Source organism: Typopeltis vanoorti, chromosome 14, assembly GCF_054136105.1.
Source record: "Typopeltis vanoorti isolate ZY-2024b chromosome 14, IOZ_Tvanoo_1.0, whole genome shotgun sequence".
Classification (NCBI taxonomy): domain Eukaryota; kingdom Metazoa; phylum Arthropoda; class Arachnida; order Uropygi; family Thelyphonidae; genus Typopeltis; species Typopeltis vanoorti.
This window is the reverse complement of record NC_143562.1, coordinates 92,922,692-92,944,832: the sequence shown is the minus strand read 5'-3', so window position 1 is coordinate 92,944,832 and position 22,141 is coordinate 92,922,692. Positions and strand designations below refer to the sequence as shown.

The 22,141-nt window shown below is 32.5% G+C and overlaps 1 protein-coding gene across 1 annotated transcript in view; it reads left to right on the top strand.

Moving 5' to 3' along the window:
- LOC150099764 (uncharacterized) overlaps positions 1-9,245 on the top strand; it is a 72,204-nt gene extending 62,959 nt beyond the window's left edge. Inside the window, exon 2 of the mRNA XM_090403437.1 lies at positions 7,920-9,245. Within this exon, the coding sequence (XP_090259563.1) occupies positions 7,920-9,124 (1,205 nt within the window). The 3' untranslated portion in view covers positions 9,125-9,245. The remainder of the gene's footprint in view (positions 1-7,919) is intronic.
- The last annotated feature ends 12,896 nt before the right edge of the window (positions 9,246-22,141 follow it).

Genomic DNA, 22,141 nt, shown 5'->3' with positions numbered 1-22,141 from the left:
CTTTCATCATAATGTTAAATGCATAAATCGAAGTACACGATTGAAACATATCACGTTTTTTAAGTAATTAAAATTCTTAAATTAATATAAAGATTTAGCAAAGTAGTTTAGTAATACATTACTACACTGCTGTATATACATACAATATACAATATACATTGCTGTAAAAGTTCATGCCGTAGTATACAATATTATAGCAAGTAACGAAATTAAAAAGACAGAAAGATTAATTAAAAGACTGAATGATTAAAAGAATGCAGATAATAATTACACATTGTAATACTTACTGTGAACTTGTAAAGTAGCATGTATTAATTAAAAAAATGAACACACTTGAGATTTTAGATAATTCTTAACCATCTGATTTGCGATATTCCGTGAAAGTATCCTTGAGCGTAGTGATTTCAAAACATAGCGGTAAATAGTGATAAGCCTGATATCCTGGTCACCAGACTGTTGCTGTTATATACTACGAATGTTTTATTACTTCAGAACCAAAACGAAACGATGATAGCAGTAAAAATCAAGAATTTGAACCTAAAGCTCAAACTTATCAAGGAATAAAAGTAAAAGATTTAAAAAAAAAAAAACGGAAAAAACATAGAAATCTTATCGATAAACAGCGATAATGCTTCTGCTGATATCGTCTGCTTGAAGGATAAAACGAAATAAGTTATATACAGCGCTGCTGTTGGTTGTTTGTTTGAAAATTACGGTTTTTAATTATAGGTGGCAGCAATACTCAATTGTATGGGTAATCAATTCCGTAAAATTTGCTAAGGCTTTAATGCTAAATCTATTTCCATTTTTACTCCTAGTTCCAAAATGTCTAAAAGGTGATGTTAACAAGTATTTTTATTTCTAAAATGCATCTAACCGAATATTCGGAGAGTCTTTATAAACCAGACGTTATAACCCTTTTATAAGGTATTGTACGAAATGAATTATTAGGAATTCATTTCGTACAATTTCGGGTTGCGAATTCCCCTGAAACCACTTGATAGAGTTTAATAAATTTTGAGATGAGATTTCACACTCAAATTATTTGAATGTTAAACCCAGAATTTGATTACCGTTCCAGATTGTGCAACATCACATACTCTATTATACAGACAAAGTTATATATAACATTCTAATGTCAAGCAGCATATGAAATTATAGAGTATTGCTAGCAAAGGTTGGTCAATTGGTAGAGCATCTGCTACTAATGGCTCACGCAAAAAGTTAAGCTAGTTTGAGTGCGGTTAGTAGTTGGAAAGAGTTCAATCGTTCGATGCTGTTGGCACACCCTCCCTCGATGAGCCTTTGGAGTCCTTGGAGGTGTCACATAATAATAATAATTATTATTATTATTATTATAAGCATATCCTTCATTGGTCGAATCAGTTTGTGTTAGTAAACAGCATGAGTACAGTGATATTATCATTCGTCGTGCTGCTAAAGCTATCGAAAGAATTTTATGTGACTGTGCTGATCATATTACGTGCTTAATATCTATCTGAGTGAATATCGGCGATTGTAAAACAATATATTTTCATCTTCGCATAAGCTAATGAAAGCTGTTTTAATGTGCGTAATCTGTTTTAGGGAAAAATTCCCAGATTTCATCACAAAATTAGGAAATAATAAATTCAGAATGATTTTTATCTTTTAAATTCTGATTAACTCTTGAATGACTAATAACTTTGAAAATAGATATCAAATGCAGTATTTTTATATCTCGTCTATTGAATATCACTAATGTAATAAACGATGGTTAACTCTCATAGCTCCAAACAACGAAACGTGGAGTCCTTAAAAACGGAGGACTCCACATTACTTTAGCTATCCATTAGTAGGTCCAAGGAAAGCACTCAAGGATCCCAATAAATCTTTAAAGGAGACCTTCCAAAGCTTGTTGGAAGGGAAAGTGACTTAGAAGCAAGGCCTTTGGAGAGTATGTGACGAACAAATATCGCATATATCAGCGTAATAAATTTGTTTCCATCCACTGCATTGTGTGTTTCACATCTTCATATTCCACGAAAGAAACCGAATCTACGAAATAAAGGAATGTAAATAGTTCCTTGTCTCAAAAGAGTTGTTAGGTTTCATTGTTTATTTTCGCTTTAATTTTAAATTCTAAATTCTACAGGCTGATCTAAGGCAGATTTTCTTCGTGAGCTTAAAAGTTAAGGATATTGTATGTGAATTTATTTTGAAATAAGATTAAATTTGATTTTTTTTTTTTCATTATACAGAATTCAAACATAATTATTTGGTATGCACACACATACTGTATATATATTTTTCCCATGCAAGAGGGTTGCAAATGTACATGTAGAATATTAGTGCAAATACTAGACAGAAAGAACATACTCATGTTTTTTTTTTTTTTAATTTAATTTTATTTTTTTTTAACATTTGGAAGTTATAGTGCTTGGGGAACATTAATGTGATGAAGGCTGCTGTTTTCCAAAGATCGAGATAGATGGAACTAAAGAGTATTAGGTTAGTTCGATGAATTAGAAGTTCACTGTGAATGGATGTTAACTGGTTAACTGGCAGCGGCGCGCGTTAAGATATTATTATTATTATTATTATTATTAAGCGTGACACCTCCAAGGAGTCCGAAGACTTATCGCGGGAGGACACTTACTGTACAACTCTCCGTCTCCACCACTACACCGAAACTACCAATCGTTTACATCAACGTCATCTACTGCCCACCACCACAACTAGTATTTTTTGTCTGTAAATTGCGTGTGTTCTGAAGGGCCGATTTGTCTGTATGCAGGATGTATTAGTTATGAGAAATCTTGCAGTTTGGAATGTTGAGGAAGAATGTGGTGAACTACATTATCAGCAATTCTGTGGATAAGATTTAAGATCAACGAGAGGTAATATATGCATAAGAGTTGAAGAAATACAGAAAGAAAGTACGTATTGCACTTGGCACACTGAGTATTATTAGGAAATCTGAAGAGAAGCTATGTACCATAAAACAGTTGATAGGAAAGAAATAGGCTATACGAAGAATGAAAGGTAAACCATACGTTGCTAGTTAAGTAGGATTCTATGCAGGACCAGATAAATCACTTTTGAAATGTGAAGAGCGACTATGCGTTCCTTCAAACCGTCCCGTCACATGTCTATGAGTGGGCGATGTTGGCTGAGACATCTACTATGGATCAAGATAGGTGAACACTTACTGAAGATCACTGATAATTGTGTCCTCCAATTGGTAAAGATTTGGCTAATAATGACATTATCCATTATTTCTGACAGAGCTGAAGTGAGGTAATGAGACAATAGTTTACAGCTCTTTCAGTACTGTAGGGTAAAAGCCATGAGCATTTGCGAAAAACGATATCGGATTCTAGACTGCAAACAGGTCTTTTTATATCGTTCAGAACTAGAAGACTGCTTGATATCTAAGTTATTCGAAGTTTTCCTGGTATCTTTCTAGTGAAAGGCCGGAGGAGGCACACATTGAACCCATCTTTGAAATACCAGGACTATAAGTATTCCGTGAATATTGTACATACTTGTGGACCTGTATAATGTACTGACAGCTTCTAAATATAACTTTAAAAAAAAAAAAAAAAGTTATCGTAAATAGAATTAATAGCATCAAAATTAATCTTTCTCAACAAATATCACTTTGGATAGAATCCCAACATATCACTTGAGGTAGATCCTTCGATTTTTGATAATACTCCAATTGTAGAGATGATGAGAAATAATTCATCTGTTTCTCTTGTTATGTTAAACATGCACAAGAGACACCAACTAAGCGCATTGAAGTTATTCTGCATCGTAATCTTCTATCTCTTCACCTAATATACTAATTCTTCTCCAGATAACTAAGCTTCAAAGGCCTTTAATCGCACGACTGATAAACCTTAGCTGAATGCAGTAATACAATGATAATATCTGTGCGTATAATTATATAAATATCTATATAACGATATTTATATATTGTATTATATAGTCCATAACTATTTAAGATTAATTAAATTCCTATTACTATACAAATTGACCATGATACTTCTTATCCTAGAAGCAGGAAAGGTTAAAAAGTTTGCGTAAATTTAGAAACTGCATACAAAAAATATAAATTTGCATTTCTTTTAACCCTTCTAAAGATACGACTGCGATTAGAAATTTAGTTTATTCATACAGCTCTGCAGCTTAGACTGAGGTTCAGTTTCCTCAGTTAACGTATATCACAGCAGTTAATATTCGAGTTACAAATAATACATAGAGATATTAACTGATAAAATTGAATATGCGTCTTGACTAGTAATATTTTGAAGAGTGCTTCCGGAGCTCAATCGGTATTGACGATACCATTTGGCTAGATAAAGCTGCGTTCGAATTCCATCTAGGAAACGAAGAATCTCTACAGATTTTAAACTGAATGTGTGGCCTGGTTTTTCTACCGGGAAGTCATTTTTTTTTATTTTATTATCCCCCAAAACGACCAGGAGAACACATAGACTAACAATCTTATTCTATCAAATTATGTTTATGAAAGCCAAGAATATTTGACAGTTCGTGGATGCTAATGTTTAATAAGTGCCATTGATGGATGCATTTCGAACCAAAATATATGTATTTAGCATATAATATGAGATGCCTATGTGTATTCCTATTCGAAATAATTCTTGCTTCCATAGTGCGAGGTCGATTCTAGTGTTGTCAGTTAGAGGAACATTTTACCAGGCTTTAAAATTGATTAAAAAATTAATCCCGAGTTAGGCAATCTTTAGTACAGACAAGCAGGACCTTTTCCTCGAAGGAAACTGCGGTTTTTAACTTCCTAACTCAAAAATTGACCATTGACCTCGTACTATTTCTGACAGTAATATACATCCCTTAGGGCTTAGGGTCACAAGTCGTCTTGCCATACTCCCACCTTGATGTCTATGAAATCATCAATAGTCTTGACCTTAACTATCAAAGATAGCTAAGAGTGGAGATCAACTATTCACCAATGTTACAAAAAAGCTTAGGGCGATAAAAGTCCCGTACACTTGTACATTTTTTAACTTTATTTATTTTATAAAAATATAAAGATATTCAAATTAAACTAAAATAATTATTTATCTTAAACAATTATAAGTATATAATTCTTCATAACCGCTTTAATGAAGTGGATGTTACTTCTTTCGATAAAATTTCAACATTAGTCAGTGTGAAGAACAATCTTTGGCAATGTTAGGCGAATATCATGTATGTCATATGTTGAAAATCCAGATTCGCATAGATTGCTACAACTCATAGGTTGTAGCAAATGGATTAAGGCTAAAAGAGTATTACTTACCAAAATTGGGTATGCTTTTCAACATCATCCATCAAATCCAAATTGATTTGATTTTTAGGTGTGCGACTTCGACAAGCTAGCAATAAGCGGAAGCAATGTTGGTGCCTCTTCCACCACCTTACTCACTTGAAACTAGTATTTTGGGTAAGGTGGATTTATTGTAACAATGTACAGCTAATAGGTTCTTCCCTGCCTCCCCTGGACTCCGTCTGTACCTTCCAAAGGGAGGTACATCGCGCAGTTTAGGAAACCCTGTGTTAGAGGATTTAATTTTTAACACACACACGTGCGCGCGCGCATATATATATATATATATATATATATTCCACTTGATTTACACTAATTCATGAGCATGATATCATTAGTTTTTATATTTAATCTTTTAATGTCGCTGTTTATTATTATTATTATTATTATTATTATTATTATTATTATTATTATTATTATTATTATTATTATTATTATTAAAACACCTTCTATAGAGTGAAGGCGCTCATCAATGGAGGTAACAGAAGAAACAATCTAGCAGTGTGGCAGGGGCGAATTCTCCATGCTTGCTATGCTTGCTGCGCAAGCTCATTACTTGAGAAAGAAGTAATATTTATTTGTTAATAAATGCATGCATTTACAAGCATTCCATTTAGGCTTTTATTTTTGTAGACAGAAGACGTCTTAAGCTTGAGGGGCAATAATTGAGCTTTGCGTTGTGTATCGAAGGTCGATGTTTGCTCGTGTACTCAAAGCTACCTTGGATTGTTCGGTTGTAGGAGCTTCCAGGTCCTCGCTGCAGCAGTGTGATTTCATGCGCGCGCATAGCCATTTCCGACCCCTTCACGTCGTCTTAAACACAGGCCATACGCAGTCAAAGTAGTTCTAGCCAGTGAGCTTCAGTCTGCCTTTGCAAGTATGCGTGTTGCTTGGGAAAATTAAGTTACAACTAACTTTTTATGACGATGTTATTTACCAGTTCATAAAGGAGAACCGTAAGGTAGAATTTATATTCAAGTAGCTAAATTGAAAAAGATACAATATCATATGTAAAATAAATATTGTATTTGTATGATTAAATATAATAAATTTCTAAATATATAGTTTTAAATGGTCAGTAATTCATTATTCCGCTAATCAGACTTCAATTAAACACCTCTCACTCCCTGAATGATAACAAGAGCAAGCGTGAATTTCAAGATCAGCATTCGCCCCTGAGCAGTGGTAATATCCGTCAAACTTCGCCTTACATTGATTCAATGTTTGTGCAGTAACTAACTACCTCATCAGGCAATACATTCCATTCACCCTCTTAATTTCCCTGAGAAATAATACTCATTTACAATGATTATATCATTTGTTTTTATATTTATCCTTCTTTCAATTTTGGGGTGATATTTGAATATGATATGACCATAAGTGGGCCGATCTTAAAGCACTGTATGCATACTAGACCCATGCTGTCGGCGAATGCAGTCAATGCAAGGACTCCATAATAATTTCCATGATTATTTCATTAATCTTAATTTAATTAGGTAATTGTTAAAGAAACTCGGATGTATCTCACGCTATATCGATTTAGCTTACAAACTTGCTTAATTAGCAAGTTTGTAAGCTAAATTTGTAAATGTTATGACTGGTTATTTATTTTGCGTGCATACTTTAATTCCATTTTATTCATAATCGAATAGTTGGTTTCTCTAATTGTGCTTGAGGGTGGCTAGAGATTATACTGATATATTTGGTTATATGACTGTATTGTTTCTTTTAGCTTTAGAACTTGCTTCGCTGAATGCAACCCTGTTAATATAATATCTTCTGCAAGTGGAAATTAATCACTAACACCGTTTTTTTTTTAAATGAAGGAAGCAGTGTTCGAAGAAGGTTTGGAACAGTTTACTGCCAAAATAAAGATATTTCTATACGATACAGGGTTTCGTGTGATACGATAATCATTTGATGATTCGACACAGAAATTGATGCTAGGCCACATGTTGCGAAAAATGTGAAAGACACAACTAATCACACATACCGGCAAAATGAATCAATGAGCGAATACAAAAATTAAAATTCATAACGTGTGGATTTTGTAAATCTACTTCAAACATTCAGGCTACAGCGGGATTCGAACGTACAGTCTGCTGGTTTTAGAGCGGTGGAGTCACTCCAAGTGGTGAATGAAGTATCTGGATTACGTAAGAAAATAAATGGAAAGGATATACAGCAAGGGAAGTTGAAAAGAAACATAAATCATGCTCTCAAGTAGATATTCAAATGATTCTCTCCTTGAGAGTATGATTTATGAAATCATGAACTTATCCTTAACTGCAAACCCACGGATATATTCAACCGAAATTCCATCAACGTACTGGCTAAATAATAGCAACACAATATTGGAAAATATAAAAATTCGTTATTTTAGATTGAGTTCACTAATTTAATTGAATCGATTCCAAGTGAATAAAAAAATGAAAGAACGGGAATTTGAAGACAAGTCATGTGTTTAATTCTAGATTACTTCTCTTAATTATTTTCTGTTTTCTTCTTTTTAAATTAACCATTTTTAAGTTACTATCTTTTGTGCATACATGCTAATTAACTTTTTTTTTATTATTATTTCTAGCCGAGGCAAGCGTACTTTTACAAGAGAAGACAGACAGAATTATTTTTTCCAGTTCGGCACCTCACCATACCAATCACACTATTACTTCCCCGCAGAGGATAAGTTATCGTGGTAGCTTCACTACATCTTCAGCCTCGGTTTCTTCATCGCAGCCAATAAATTCGGAGAGTAAACCGCCGGTATATACTCCTTTTTTGAATATCCTTAGTCCAACTAGCCCGACTGCTGTACCGCTAATCCACACCACTTCAAGTCCAACAGAATCACCACCATCTCATCACTCATCTTCTAGCATTCAGCTTTCCCCTTCTCATCACGATGTTGCTATTCGTGTGGAAAATGCAACTCCGCCTCATATGAAAAATTCCCCACTTCACCAAGAAGTGCATTCTCATTATGATGTTGCACCCTTCGCCATAAAACAGCAGCCTACGTATAACAGTTGTGGTGCTTCTCCTTCTGGATATACCCCTTTGAATTCAATCTCTGATGATTCTGGATTCTCTCGAGTACCACAGATGGTGTGTAAGTACCAGTGGTCTGGTTTTCAGCCTGCCAAACTTCCTGACTATTCAGGCAGTATCTCATTGATCCATACTTCTGCTGTTCTATCTGACCAAGAACCTTTGCCAGAATCTCAAGTTTCCGTAGGTGAATTTGATCAAGCTTTAAATAAAGGCCATGTATTGTTGAATAACAGTTACCAAGATAGTTCGGTTCCCATGAAACAATTGCCTCTTAAGCCACGAAAATACCCTAATCGACCGAGTAAGACACCTTTGCACGAGCGCCCTTATGCATGTCCTTTCAATTTATGTGACAGGAGGTTTTCTCGAAGCGATGAACTAACGAGGCATATTCGCATTCATACTGGTCAGAAACCATTTCAGTGCCGAATATGTATGCGTTCCTTTAGTAGAAGTGATCACCTTACAACTCATATACGAACTCACACAGGTGAAAAACCATTTTCCTGTGACACTTGTGGCCGTAAATTCGCCCGGAGCGACGAGAAGAAAAGACATGCCAAAGTGCACCTCAAACAGAAGATTAAAAAAGAGCCACATTCAGGAGAAACGCTAAATGAAAATTCGACTGGTAACACTGCTTGTGAATTAATATCAGCAGATTCCTCGAATCCCGGTACAAATAACAGCTTATCCCTTCTAGCGGTTGCAAGTACGTGCAGTGATGTTGCGTCATAAAAGCTTTCCCACCGTTTCTTAAAAAGAATTTCATAGAAGTTCCACAAGCGCAACCAATGAACGTGCTTCGTTTTTACATTTATATTATGGCAGTTTATCTAGACCAAGTAGAGAGAGAGAGAGAGAGAGAGAGAGAGGGCGCTTCGTAACCTTTCATAAATAAATAATAAAGAATAAACAAAAAACCATAGTCCTAACAGCGTGAATGTGAAACAATATGATCATTTCTTGAATCGTGAAGAAAAAAAAAATATGCATCAGAAATTGTCATTTAAATATCAATATCAATATATATATATATATATATATATATATTTTTTTTTTTTCTGTTATGAAATAGGATGACAAATATAATATAGGAGACCGAAGAATATAGAGAAGGAAAAAAATGCATTCTTGCAAGACTGAAATCATCTCATACTCAAAACAGAAGAATCTTAATTTCCCTCGCCCCTCAAACTAGAGCGATAAAGGAGTACAAATACTTTTCCCTGTGTAACTATAAATAGTAATTTTTAAATGAGACATTGCTTTCAAGATTTGTATATATGTATGGTTATTTTCTTGTTGAAAGGTAAGGTTATTTCAGTCGTATTACGATTGCGTATTTTAAAATGATTTTTGTGCAACAGTAAAATATATTGTAGTGACTGTTGCTGTAATCATATCAAAGTGAATTAGTGTATTGTTTTTATGAAATAATTCTGCATGTGGCTGACTCATATTTTTATTAAGGATATTTCTCATATTTCATTTGGAGAAAATTAAGAATTTTGAAACATAAAAATTCATTTACTTGCAATTGCAACTTGATTTATATAATTAAATAAATAAATGCTAAAAAAAGGCATAAGATTAAATTAATTAATTTCAGATCAATTCAGAATTATTTCTTGCGCATATACGTCGAAAAGCTTAGCGTTCGCCTTGTATACTAACAGTCATAAAATGTATTATACAAGCGATGAAAGATCTGTGTAGGTGTAGTCTCCAGGAATGGTACAGCAATTTTTACTTGTTGAATTAAAGTTTATTTTCTTAAATTACTCTCTAAACATGGATAACGCTTAAGCAATGAGACACCAAATCACAGCACATGTAGTCATGAGAGAAAATCGTAAAAAATGACTCTTCTAGTTGAGAAATCTGTTCGCATATCAATGATCAAATCTGTACCAAAAAATTTATATTTGTGCAAATGGATAATGATCATCTTCAAAAAATTAATTAATTATTCAGTTAAAAACAACTGGGCTTTCGCTTGGCAAAATCCAAATAATATTTACTGAATATTTTATCAATGGCAAGGACTCTAGGCAGGGCCGGATTTAGACTTGCTGAGGCCCTAATCTATATAAAACCCAGAGGCTCCCTACTGTTTTAAATTACATCAGCTGGTCTTTTTGTTTTTTTATTTGAGGCCCCGGCAGATTGCGAAGCCCTAAGCTGTAGCTTTTTTAGCTTATACGTAAATCCGGTACTGACTCTGGGTATCCGATAACAAAAATAAGAATTTATAAAATGTGGCAATGGAAATCATGAGGAAAAAAATCACCGAAGTCAAACCGGATTCAGGTATTTAAGAATGATGGAAATTTACTTTGTAATGAATTTTTATACTGAAAAATCTAGAAAGAAATTCAGGACTGTATGACAGGAATAAACTTGAATGATGTATGATTTATGTAAAAAATTAAGGCTGGAATGGGCTATTTTAGCCAGCTGGACAGATTAAAAATCCAATTATCGTTTTGACGCACTGGAAAAGGACCTGGCAACTGTTACTAAGGTAACAGTTGCTAAGGTAACATTAAACGAATCCTCATTATCCAGCCAGCCTTTCTGAGTTAATTATTTGACTAGACGTAGTTCCAGTAATAGCACAATCACTGCAGTGTTTGAATACATGTTTTATTTATTTATGTATTTATTATTATTATTATTAATTTATTCCTGAGTATTAGGTATATTTCAACAACTTATTTTAGCAGTAACCTTGGATAAGACAGGAATGTTTAGCTTCGTAAAACCACGATATCGAAGAAATAAATATTGCGTTTTCAGTTTTCAAAACAGTAAGTATTTGAGCGAATCTCATAGCATGAACTCATTTATATATACATATATATCTGCAAAATAATATCATTTTGGAGCATTGGAACATAATGAAGATTAGATAATCATCTTTACATTAATTATATAACAGTAAATGATATGTAAGTATCGTTTATTTCTTTAACGTATGGTTTAGTTGGATAAGAATATTTACTTGTTAAATAAGCCACAGAAACAGAAATTTTACCAGCACAAACATCTTTGACTTCCGTCCTATCTAGTTACATCCGACTTCACTTAGTTCACTCTTGAATTTCAAAGGTCACACTTTAGATTAATATCGGTGAGACACACGTTCCACAATGCGGTACCATTCGTATATGACACGACAGTGCTGTGTGTGGGCAGATTTATAGGTATATTCCACTTTTTCATATTTTTTCATGTTTATAAAACTCCAAAATTTATGTCACCTGTTTATTACGGCAAAAAATTCAAGCAATAAAATATCAGCATTCCAAAATAATCCCATCCCTAAATAAATTCGGTATGTAATATTCTTCTGTACCCATTATTCGCAACGTACAAAACTGCTCTTCATATACGCAAATCACTGGGTTCTTTAACCTATTATTTGTCAATACATACGCCTTTCGTAATCATGTCTCCTTACTATTCCCCTTATCATATTTCAATTTCGAGACACGATATCTGCCACTCTTTACGTATTAGCCATTACAGCCAAGCAGCTTGACTCTTATTTTATTATTATTTATTTATTTATTTTTTTAATGAACAATGGCGTAGCGGAAAGATCTGGATATCTAGCAATGCAGAAAAGTCCGGGGAAAAGGAGCAAAAAATAGGGGGAAAGGGGGGGGGGGGATCGTGAACAAATACCACTGTGATAAATTTGTTTCCATTACTATATTTTTAGAAAAACAAATATAGGTTACAAATAAAGGAATAACAGAAACTATAAAGACTTCCTTGTACTTTGTACATAAGACCAATTATGTTTCTTTAAATTTAAATCATCTGCATTCAAAAAAAAAAAAAAAAACTAATTCTAAAACAGCTTCTTCTGATGAATTGATTCTCCTTCTAATGTCAAAGTTAAGATTTTGGTAAAGGAAACATTTTTTAATTATTATTTACAGTTCAAGTAATATTGTTCGGCGTACTTAAGTAATTGTAAGACTACAATGCATAATTATTCATAAATAATGTAGTTATGTATTAGTAGTAGAAGTATAAAGACTCCTTGAAGTAGCCTTCAAGAAGTCTTTGGACTCAACACCCGCAACTCATTTTAATAAGTACAATATTTTTTTATTTTTCCAAATATAAATAAAAAGTTATCTTTTGAACAAAAAATTGCCCATTTTCCCTCAATTATGTTCAGATCTGGAGGGTCCTCAGGTAACATACCTACGAAAATACCGACATACTAACTCCAGTGCTCCAGTGGAGGTATCCAAACTTTTCGTTGCTTCCCAGCAGTGGCGCACCCAGAAGGGGGGGGGGATGGCACCCCCCAAAGAAAAAGGGGAAAAAAACACTAGAAAATTTTACAAAAATCTTTTCCTAATTAAAGTTCATTTTTTCATTTATGTTGTGTCATGTCTTCTATTTCTATACTACTTATGAATTAGCGGTCACATAAGGTGGGAATACCCTATAGTTCTCGGGAATCACGGTCGCTGTGAACACAAGGCGAACGAAGTAGTGCTCGGGCAGACCGAGCGCTACTTCGTTTGCCCGAGCTCAAGTTGTGGTATAAAAAATTTGAAAAACCGTTTGTAATAGCTGAATGCAAAAATGCCATTGATGCAATTTCGAAGTGTGACAAAATGATATATCCTAATATCTATAACTTATTAAAAATATTTGCAACGCTTCCGGTAACAACATGCGTCAGTGAAAGGTCATTTTCTACTTTACGTCTTTTAAAAACCTATTTATGATCTACCATGACCCAATCACGATTGAACGCACTGGCTTTGTTATAAATACACAGAGAGATTAATGTAACCACGACTGAAGTAATTCAAGAGCTTTGTAAAAATAAGAGAAAACTGGGTTTTATTCTTTAAATAAATTTTTATAATCACCTAATGAATTTTATTGAATTTGCATTAAAAATATTTTTATCCATTCAACTCGGCTCCCCCCCCCCCCCCAAGATTAAATCCTGAGTGCGCCACTGCCCCACAGTGTGCTGTTATTTTCACCAGGCTTCTTTATTTAATCAGGCAGAATTAGACAATTTTCTGTATTGCTAATATTTTCATGAAATCATTAAATTTCATATCTAGACACGCGTGAAATTCTCTCATTGCCTTATTATGAAATATTTAAGATGCCGACGTAAAATAACGTATAAAGATTTGTATCAAACAAAATGAAATAGTTGCACAAAAAAATAAATTAATAAAATAAAATAAAAATAAATAGTAAAAAAAAAGTATTGAGTAAATAATTATAAAATAAAGTAAAAGAAATAATAATAATAATAAGTGCCATCTGAAAAATCATGGAAAAGCAGTAACTATAAAATTACATTACATCATTAGGCCTATACTATAATACTCCAAAATACAATTCTCTTACGCCAGAACTTTATAAACAAGTAAGAAAATTATTGTATGCAGTCGTCTCGTAAATTACATTCTTGTCAGCAAAACACTGAACTTAAGTTGTTTTTGTCATATGTACTGTACACAGTTTTTGCCATTAAAATGGTTCGATTAAAACCCAAATTCAATTAACTCAACAAAGGTTTGAAAGAAATACGAATTTAAATAAAACTCGTCTAGCCAAAATCCAGGAATAATTGACAAACGGTCAGACAAAACGAATCTAATAAGTGCACATTTAGCGAATAATTGAAAGCAACAATATTAGCTCCATCTGCAATCGCATATTATTTTTACGATGTTTGAAGAAAAAAAATTAATTCAACCTATTTTAAAAAGGAATTTCTTTCGTAATCCTAGATATTATTTTTTAATAATTTAAAGGTATTGTGCTTGTAAATTAAAGTGAGTTATAACTCTGCCCACGTCGATGCCTCAATTATTTTTCTAAATGTTTTTTTTTTTTTCAATATTTTCTACATTAATTATTACGTTCGTTTTCATTTTAAAATATTTTGAAGTTACAATACGAATTTAAATTTAGCACTTCATTTTATAATTTCTTGCTATTGATTAATGCTGTTAATCGATAGCAAGAATATAATAATTGTAATCCTGGCAAGCATTATAATAATTGTAATACTAGATAAACTGAGATTATAGAATACATTATGATATTCGTGATTCAGTGACCATTTGCTGGTCAGCAAGTTTCGAATGGTCAGAAATAAAATTAATTCATTGCTTTCTAGATATTTTGAACTTCCGTTATCTTTCGCTTCGATTTCATTCAATTCATTTATCTGATTATGCAGATTAGAAAGGAAAAATAAACAAATAAAAAATAGTAATAATAAATAAATAAAATAATAAAAATAAACAAATAAAAAAGGCAATCGGTGTTGTCGAATTGCCGTAAAGCATCACACCCATAAACAACATCATTCAGTGCAGATTTATGTTATTTATTCATCCATTTTTGGAAGGGGGGGGGGGCGAACCAAGTAGTAGGCTGTAGTTTTCCAGCTTTTGGGAAATAGTTGCATAAACTGCTGCATCCTGTTAAGAGCAGCATATTTTCAGTACACAAAAAAGTAGTATGTTCTCTTCTCGAAGTGTCTATGTAGATACTTTTTTTTTAAATATAATTTATGATAAATAATATCGGAATTTTTTGGAGTCGAAATTTGAGGATTCAAATGTGCATCTGAAGAAAATGTACATCTGCTTCACAATGTTTTAAGCCTGTCATCTTAAATACTGTGGTCATTCCTTTCATAAATATAGTACGAAACTTTATGAGAAAATATTTTTTTTCTTCTTGTTTCATCATTGTAATTTAATCCAGATATCATATTAATATTTGTTCCGGTGAAAATTTACAAAACTGTGTCAAGAACAGTTTATATGCTATATGAGATGAATTTTTAATGAAATAGTTTTAAACTAGTCTATAAAATTACAACTCCTCGTCCATTATTGGAGGAAAATTTTAAGAAGTGATAATTTGAATAGTTGCTTTCAAACATAACAGCGGCTAATTGCATGTAATATATTATACGGTGTATGTAGCCAGCAGTTTGAATAGTGCCATATGCTTTATTTAAAGTTATTTTTTTGTCACACTTCGTCAACTACGCACTTTTTGTACCTAGCCGTCAGTCCACTTACGTCACGCTGTCACATGCTTTCTTTAAATGTATAATATTTATTTTCATACACTCCATCAACTGCGCACTTTTTTGTACTTAACCATCATTCGCGAATGTCACATTTACACCAGTTCAACTTTGCTAAATGTTAACAATTCGCACAGTGGACTAGTGCTGCCATCTGTAGAACAAATATTAAAACAATATCATTAGATGATCAAGTTATGAAGTTATTATTATAGGGTATCAAGAGTGCTCAAACTTATTGAAGGACTTTGAAAAAGAATCTCACAAGAAGAAAATTCTTAATAACACTTATACCTGAGTCGATACTCTTTTCTATTTTGTACTAATATTTTAAAATAAAAAAAGCTTTGGTCAGTGATTTGGAAACGAAGCATTTTCTAGTATGTTTTCATACCAAGTATGAAGCTTGGAAAAGTTACAATAACAATCCATGACGGTCACACCTTAACATAGGCGTAGAGTTTGTAGGGAAATGAGGAGGAATAGGATGTTAAACTTTAGATATGAGTAAAGTGTCCAGGAAAATTTTTGGTTTATTGGTATGATTTCTGAATATTGGCATCATTATGTGTAACTCTGACATAGGAAAAAAAAAAAAAGCACGTGACGTCATTTAAGAATGATTGTATTCGGTCCTGGCTACATCTTCCAGTGGCATTGCTTGGAATATTTCAGAATACCGTTTGATGTTTTTTTGTAAGAATGGATTTTTGGATATTTCCATTTTGTAACGTCGCAGTAATAGCAAGACTACTAGGGAAGTTCATATTACTTGGGTAGAGACACTTGAGTATTTTATTGCCAAAACAAATCCATGCTATTTACTTATTACGTTTTCTAGATTGTTTATTGTTTTATATTTTGTTTACTTTATGCACTAAACTAACCTATCTTTCTAAATCATATAACAACTTCTTTGTTAATCTAATATCGTTTTCACCTGTTCTGTATCAATTTTTATTAATCATAGTATTGCTCTAACAATTTTGTGTTCTTGAGCTGTTAATTCTCAGTTATGTGCCACTTATTTTATTTTTACTTATATGTTATTCAGATAACGAAAGTATAAAGAAGATGGAATGGAAAATAAAGTTTTTTTTTTTTGTGAAATTTATTGTAAATAAAGATAACATATTTTTCTATGTTTCTTGTAACACTATTTGTGTACATAAAAATGTGTGCCTGTATATAAGATGCCTTGCCGTGTATTCTGTATATATTAATTATAACCTATATTATTGTACACAACTAATTATTGCTGTTGAGTCAGATTGGCTGAAATAAATACAGTCATGACTTTTAAAAGCGCCAACCGTATTTTTGTGCTATTATATCTTTGTATATTTTTTTCAAGATAATTAAAATGTTTTCTAATATCCACCACAGATGCCGATGTTTATTTCTAGTAACAACAAAGGCTTTCAGAGAAAAACACAACGTGTTTGGTTTTAAAGAAAGAAAAACAGGGAAAAACTGGAATGTATTGTTATTATTGTTATTTCTCTTTACTCTTTTCCCATAATGATGAAAGTAGAGACCAGCTACCAACCGATTTCCTAAAGTTTTAACTAAAAGGGCCAACTGCTTCTTTTAGTGAATAATTTTTTTTTCATTAGTTTAAACAATGTTACATTACTCATGTGACAATAGAAATTTGTAATGTGATTATTACTTAAAAAACTATAAATTAAATGAACCTATAATTCACCACTTGAAAAAAAAATTTTAAATATATATATATATATATATATATATATATATATATATATATATATATATATATATATATATATATATATATATATATATATATATATATATATATATATATAATTAGCATATTAACATTGCTAATTTCTAATCTACAATGTTCATTGAACCATCTGCTTTTGTATAAACCATTTAAAAAACAAACAAACAGATGCTGACTCTCGTCTTGATCGCCTTGCTTTTGGCTTTTCTGTCTTGGAAATTTGAGTACAATATATATGCAGATTGTACTCAAATATATTTGTTAAATAAATTTTGATTTAACAACAGGAGTCTAACGTGCAGAACTTTAATATGATCTTTGTATATCCTGCCAATTCAATGAGTTCTTTTGGTTTGTGGTAAAAATAACCTAATCCAAGTTACGAAGAGCTGCTATATAACTACATATTTACATTTCTGTTCGCCAACTTGGAGAATTAAAACACAACCTCGAGTAATAAATGTATGGAAAACCAAGATATGAACTGCATCGTCAGTTTAAGATCTTTTGAAAAAGAACGTATTTATGCATTTTTTTCAAGATCTCTTCACTGATCATATCTCATCGGAATAAGACGAATTGTAGGAGAAGAAAATAAACATTGGACCCTTTTTTTTTGGTATATCAGCGCTGAAACAATAAGTAAAAGGACTTAATTGTTCTTTTTAGTGTGATTTTTTTTTTTTTGTTGATATCAACCTTTTTCTCTTCTTTCTAATCTTTATTTAATTTAATTTATTTAAGAACAATAATACAGCATCCGAAATTCATAATATTACTTCTAATATTACTAGGCTACCACTATCAGTCAGATGTGAATATACAACTGCAAAAACTGCTTTCTAAAACATGCTCAATAGACAGTCCATGGAACAAGAGCGTCATTTCGATATCTAAAAGGGAAAGATCGGATTAAAATGAGTAAGAATAAGATGGCAACTTGCTCTCAACATTAGTAAAACCTATATCTTGTCAGAACAGTCTTTATGATATTTACTACGAGTATAGCACCCGATAGAGACATTTATTGAAGAGCCCGATTCTTCCATTCTTCTCAAGAATATAGAAAAGTGGCTGTTTTGATTTCTATTGACTTCATCAATAGAAACAAACCATTTAAAACATTATACATGAAAATCTAAATGCATCTAATGTGGAAATTGCCAGCATCGCTGACTCAGTCAACAGAATATCTGCACTTTAACCAACAAGTTGTAGGTTCGAATCTCACCGCAGATGACGCATGAATTTCATCACCTGCAATCAACATCCTACTTATTGGAAGCCTGAAGTCGCTTGGAAAAAGTAGTGTCATGTTTAGTTTCTAGAGAAAGGATTTCGAATAATCTAACGCTAGCCTTATCCGTACGGCTATTGTAATAGAGCTATAACCTTATATGGGTGGGGTTCATATTAAAAAAATAAACAGATGACGTTCCTTATTATAAATCTAATTTTTGGTTCTGATCAATGGAGTTTCAGCTGAAATCATTTCAACATCAATAGTCGTGCAGGTAGATACTACAGCATCTTTCACCTTTACCACTCAACTGGATTATGACGTTATTATTTTGAAATTATGATCGAAAAAATTAAGGCTATGGGGCCAACGTATGCTATGTCTGCTAATTGTGTTATGTTCTTAGGTCAGTTTACTTTTTTTTTTTTTTTTTTTTTTTATTGTGTGAGAATTAGAAAGTAAACTTTGGGGGAAAAATGAAAAGGAAACATTATAAAATCAACCTTTGATAATGTCTCCGTAGAATATGTGTTCAAATTCCATTATCAAGGTCACGAAGGAAGCTCGTGGTAAAATAATCTAGATGAAGAACTGAATAAACAGAGCAAAACCTTCTTGGTGCACCATCCAATAAGATCTATCTCAAAATGAGATGGAGCGTATTGCTATCTCAAAGATCTACTTCAAAAAATGTCCCCATAAAATGTGTGCTTAACCTCTAGCATCAAAGTCACGAAGGACGCTCATTGTAAAAGAATCTATATGAAGATTTGAAACAAACAGACCAGGTGTCTGTTTGTTTCCATTCAGTAAAGAGCTATCACAAAACCAGAATCAGTGAGCTAATCCACCAATATGTACCTCTATTTGTAAGCCCAAAGTTGAAATATTTAAACTATAAGTGTAATTAACAGTTGCAATATAGATGTAATAATATGCAATACGTGTATTCTATAAATATTTCCATGCAAATGTTCATCTGAAATAGTATCAATAATTCCTCCATCAGTACACCTTGAAACTCACAGAACTTCTTTTCTTCCTCCTTCATTGTAGGGTTTCAACATTAAAAAAAAAAAAAAAGAAAAAGAAAAGAAAAGAAAAGAAACGGCTGCAGAAACCTTGTTAAAGTGCTTGGGAGATTCTATCGAAAGATTTTCGCTCCTGTCTAGAGAAAACAGCAGGGGGGGGGGGGAATGGCACTCCTAAATAATAAAGAGTTTATTTTCAATGGATAAAATGAACTAGATAAAAGACACACGCACGCGCGTGATCTCAGATACTTTTTAGTCCATATAAGAACAAGAAAGTCAACCTACATAAACCTAATCCAATTAAAGAAAACGTAATAAATTTTACAATGGAAAAATTAACAGAGAATTTATTATAGTTAATAATTTAAACTACGTATGTATTACTAAAATTTGTTGGCCGGGTTACTGATAATCACAGTTTATTAAAGCGAATATTTCGTTAATAGTAATATTTTCAAAACCATATAAATAATATAATCATTTGAAAAGATCGAAAAAAATTGAACATAGTATGATGCGGTGGATGCAGCTGACAGCTTTATGTATTGACAAGGTAAATATAAATACAAAAGAAATAATACTCATTTTAATTTTAAAAAGAAAAAAAAAAAGTAAATGTTCCTGCTATGGATAATTGCTTACTTAAATGCGCGAGTAGACATATTATTCTAGATAAGCTGATGTAAAAAAATCGATTCCTAATTTCTATGTTTATGTACTTCACATGCTCCTGATTTCTGTCAATCTCCTTGTAGTCTTAGGTAATTTGGAGAGGATTAGGTTGGATTAATTAGAATTACAGCAGAAACAACTAAAGCTATGAGGCTAGTGTATTATGATAGCTAACTGCGTGTGTTTATGTGGCTTGTTTTCTTTTTCTTTTTTATTTATTAGGATGTTGAGGATCTCTGTAAATATACAAAATATTTTCACTTTTCTTGGTTTAATGAATAAGCTTCATAATAGCTATTTAATATCTCCGTTTGTAGAATTAAATTACAAATTCACGACTAAACACATATCTTTAGTTGTTTTGCCGTAATTCATCCCAGATGAATTGTTCAACTGAACTTTTACTCCGGCTAGATACGAGATCGTAGATATGAATAGAATTTAGTATTTGAGAAGTATAGTTTAAGTTTGACCAGCTATAAAAATCATTTTACTGGCAAAATTAGGCTACACATTTTCCAATACAAAAGACTACTCCGGTCTTGATGTACGGAATTTAATTATATTTGGTATTTAGGATCTTTATTAAAATATTTGGTTTAAATCGGATAATTTTTAGTGAAAAATTTGGCAACATAGTTCGAAACGGGAGAGAAATTTCAGTAAATGATGAGAAATAAACTGAATCTACAATACATAAAGGGGGGAGGGGAATCAAGGGTTTTAATTGCTGTACTACTAAATTATATAGAATTTATTCAAACACTCCAATATTTCATCCAATGCTAAGTGGATATCGTCAGGGACCGTTAATATGCAACAACTTCATGTTTTGAATGTAGTTAACGCTCTGTCTCCCTGGCGATGTCCACATAACGTTTGATGAAATATTGGTGAATTGATGAAATTACTTAGTGTCCATGTTCGATTAAAACTATTAATACTAAATGTCTGGACTTTTGGAATATCCAGAAACTACTGTGTGACGATTTCATGATTCTCCATGATTATTTTCAAGTTTGTTAGATATGAATAATAAACAAAAAAAAAATTGCCCCGAACTTAGTTTTTTTTTTCCCTTTACACAAGATGCGTGGTGGCTCCTTTAATGTGTGCTATAAACAGCGCCCCGTAAATGGACAAAAATCTACAATTAGCCGGATGCCACCATTCTGATAGCTATGGTCATAAAAAAGTCCCTTCAGTATCAGCTTGTATATAACTTAGAAGGGCACTACAATCAAAATACGACCAGTTACAATGCAGATGACTGACCTTAGCAAATGCGATAAATAGCGTACTGTGTTGACTGATTTCTGTAATTTCTCAATAATAAAAAATAAATTCTCTAATACCAGTTATTCCCAAAGGGAGTCGACGGACTCCTTTAACTCTTTTTGAAGATCGGTCTCCACCATTCCTGACATCTGAGATCGAAGCCATCAATGAATCAAGAAAATAATAGAAGAGATAAGATAACCACAGACAACTGCCGCCGCTATCTTGTGGTTCTAAATCCTAACATGCATATATTATTTGTCTGAAATAGTATAAACTGTGCTGTCGATTTCTTGCGCTTTGGGATTAAAAACTCGAGTTTCCGGTAATCAAAACCCATTTTAGCTTGGCCAGGTTGACTAACTCATGAATCAGCTAAAGCCTAGAAGAGGTCCATCTAATCATCAACTAGAATTTAACTTATAACAGTCTTTCTTTGAGCAGTCAAACGCTATGAAAGTGAACATCGTTTCCACAGGACTACAGAAGCGCCCCCATAACTAAATAAATGAAATTAAATAAAAGTAAATAATTATGACTTCCATGATTGGGCATACAGAAGGAAGACAATAAATTCGATTCTCGTCAATGACCAGAAAAATTATCTTGTTCAATACACACACATTTCGTTATGTATGTGTGTATTGAACAAGAATAATAATAGAGT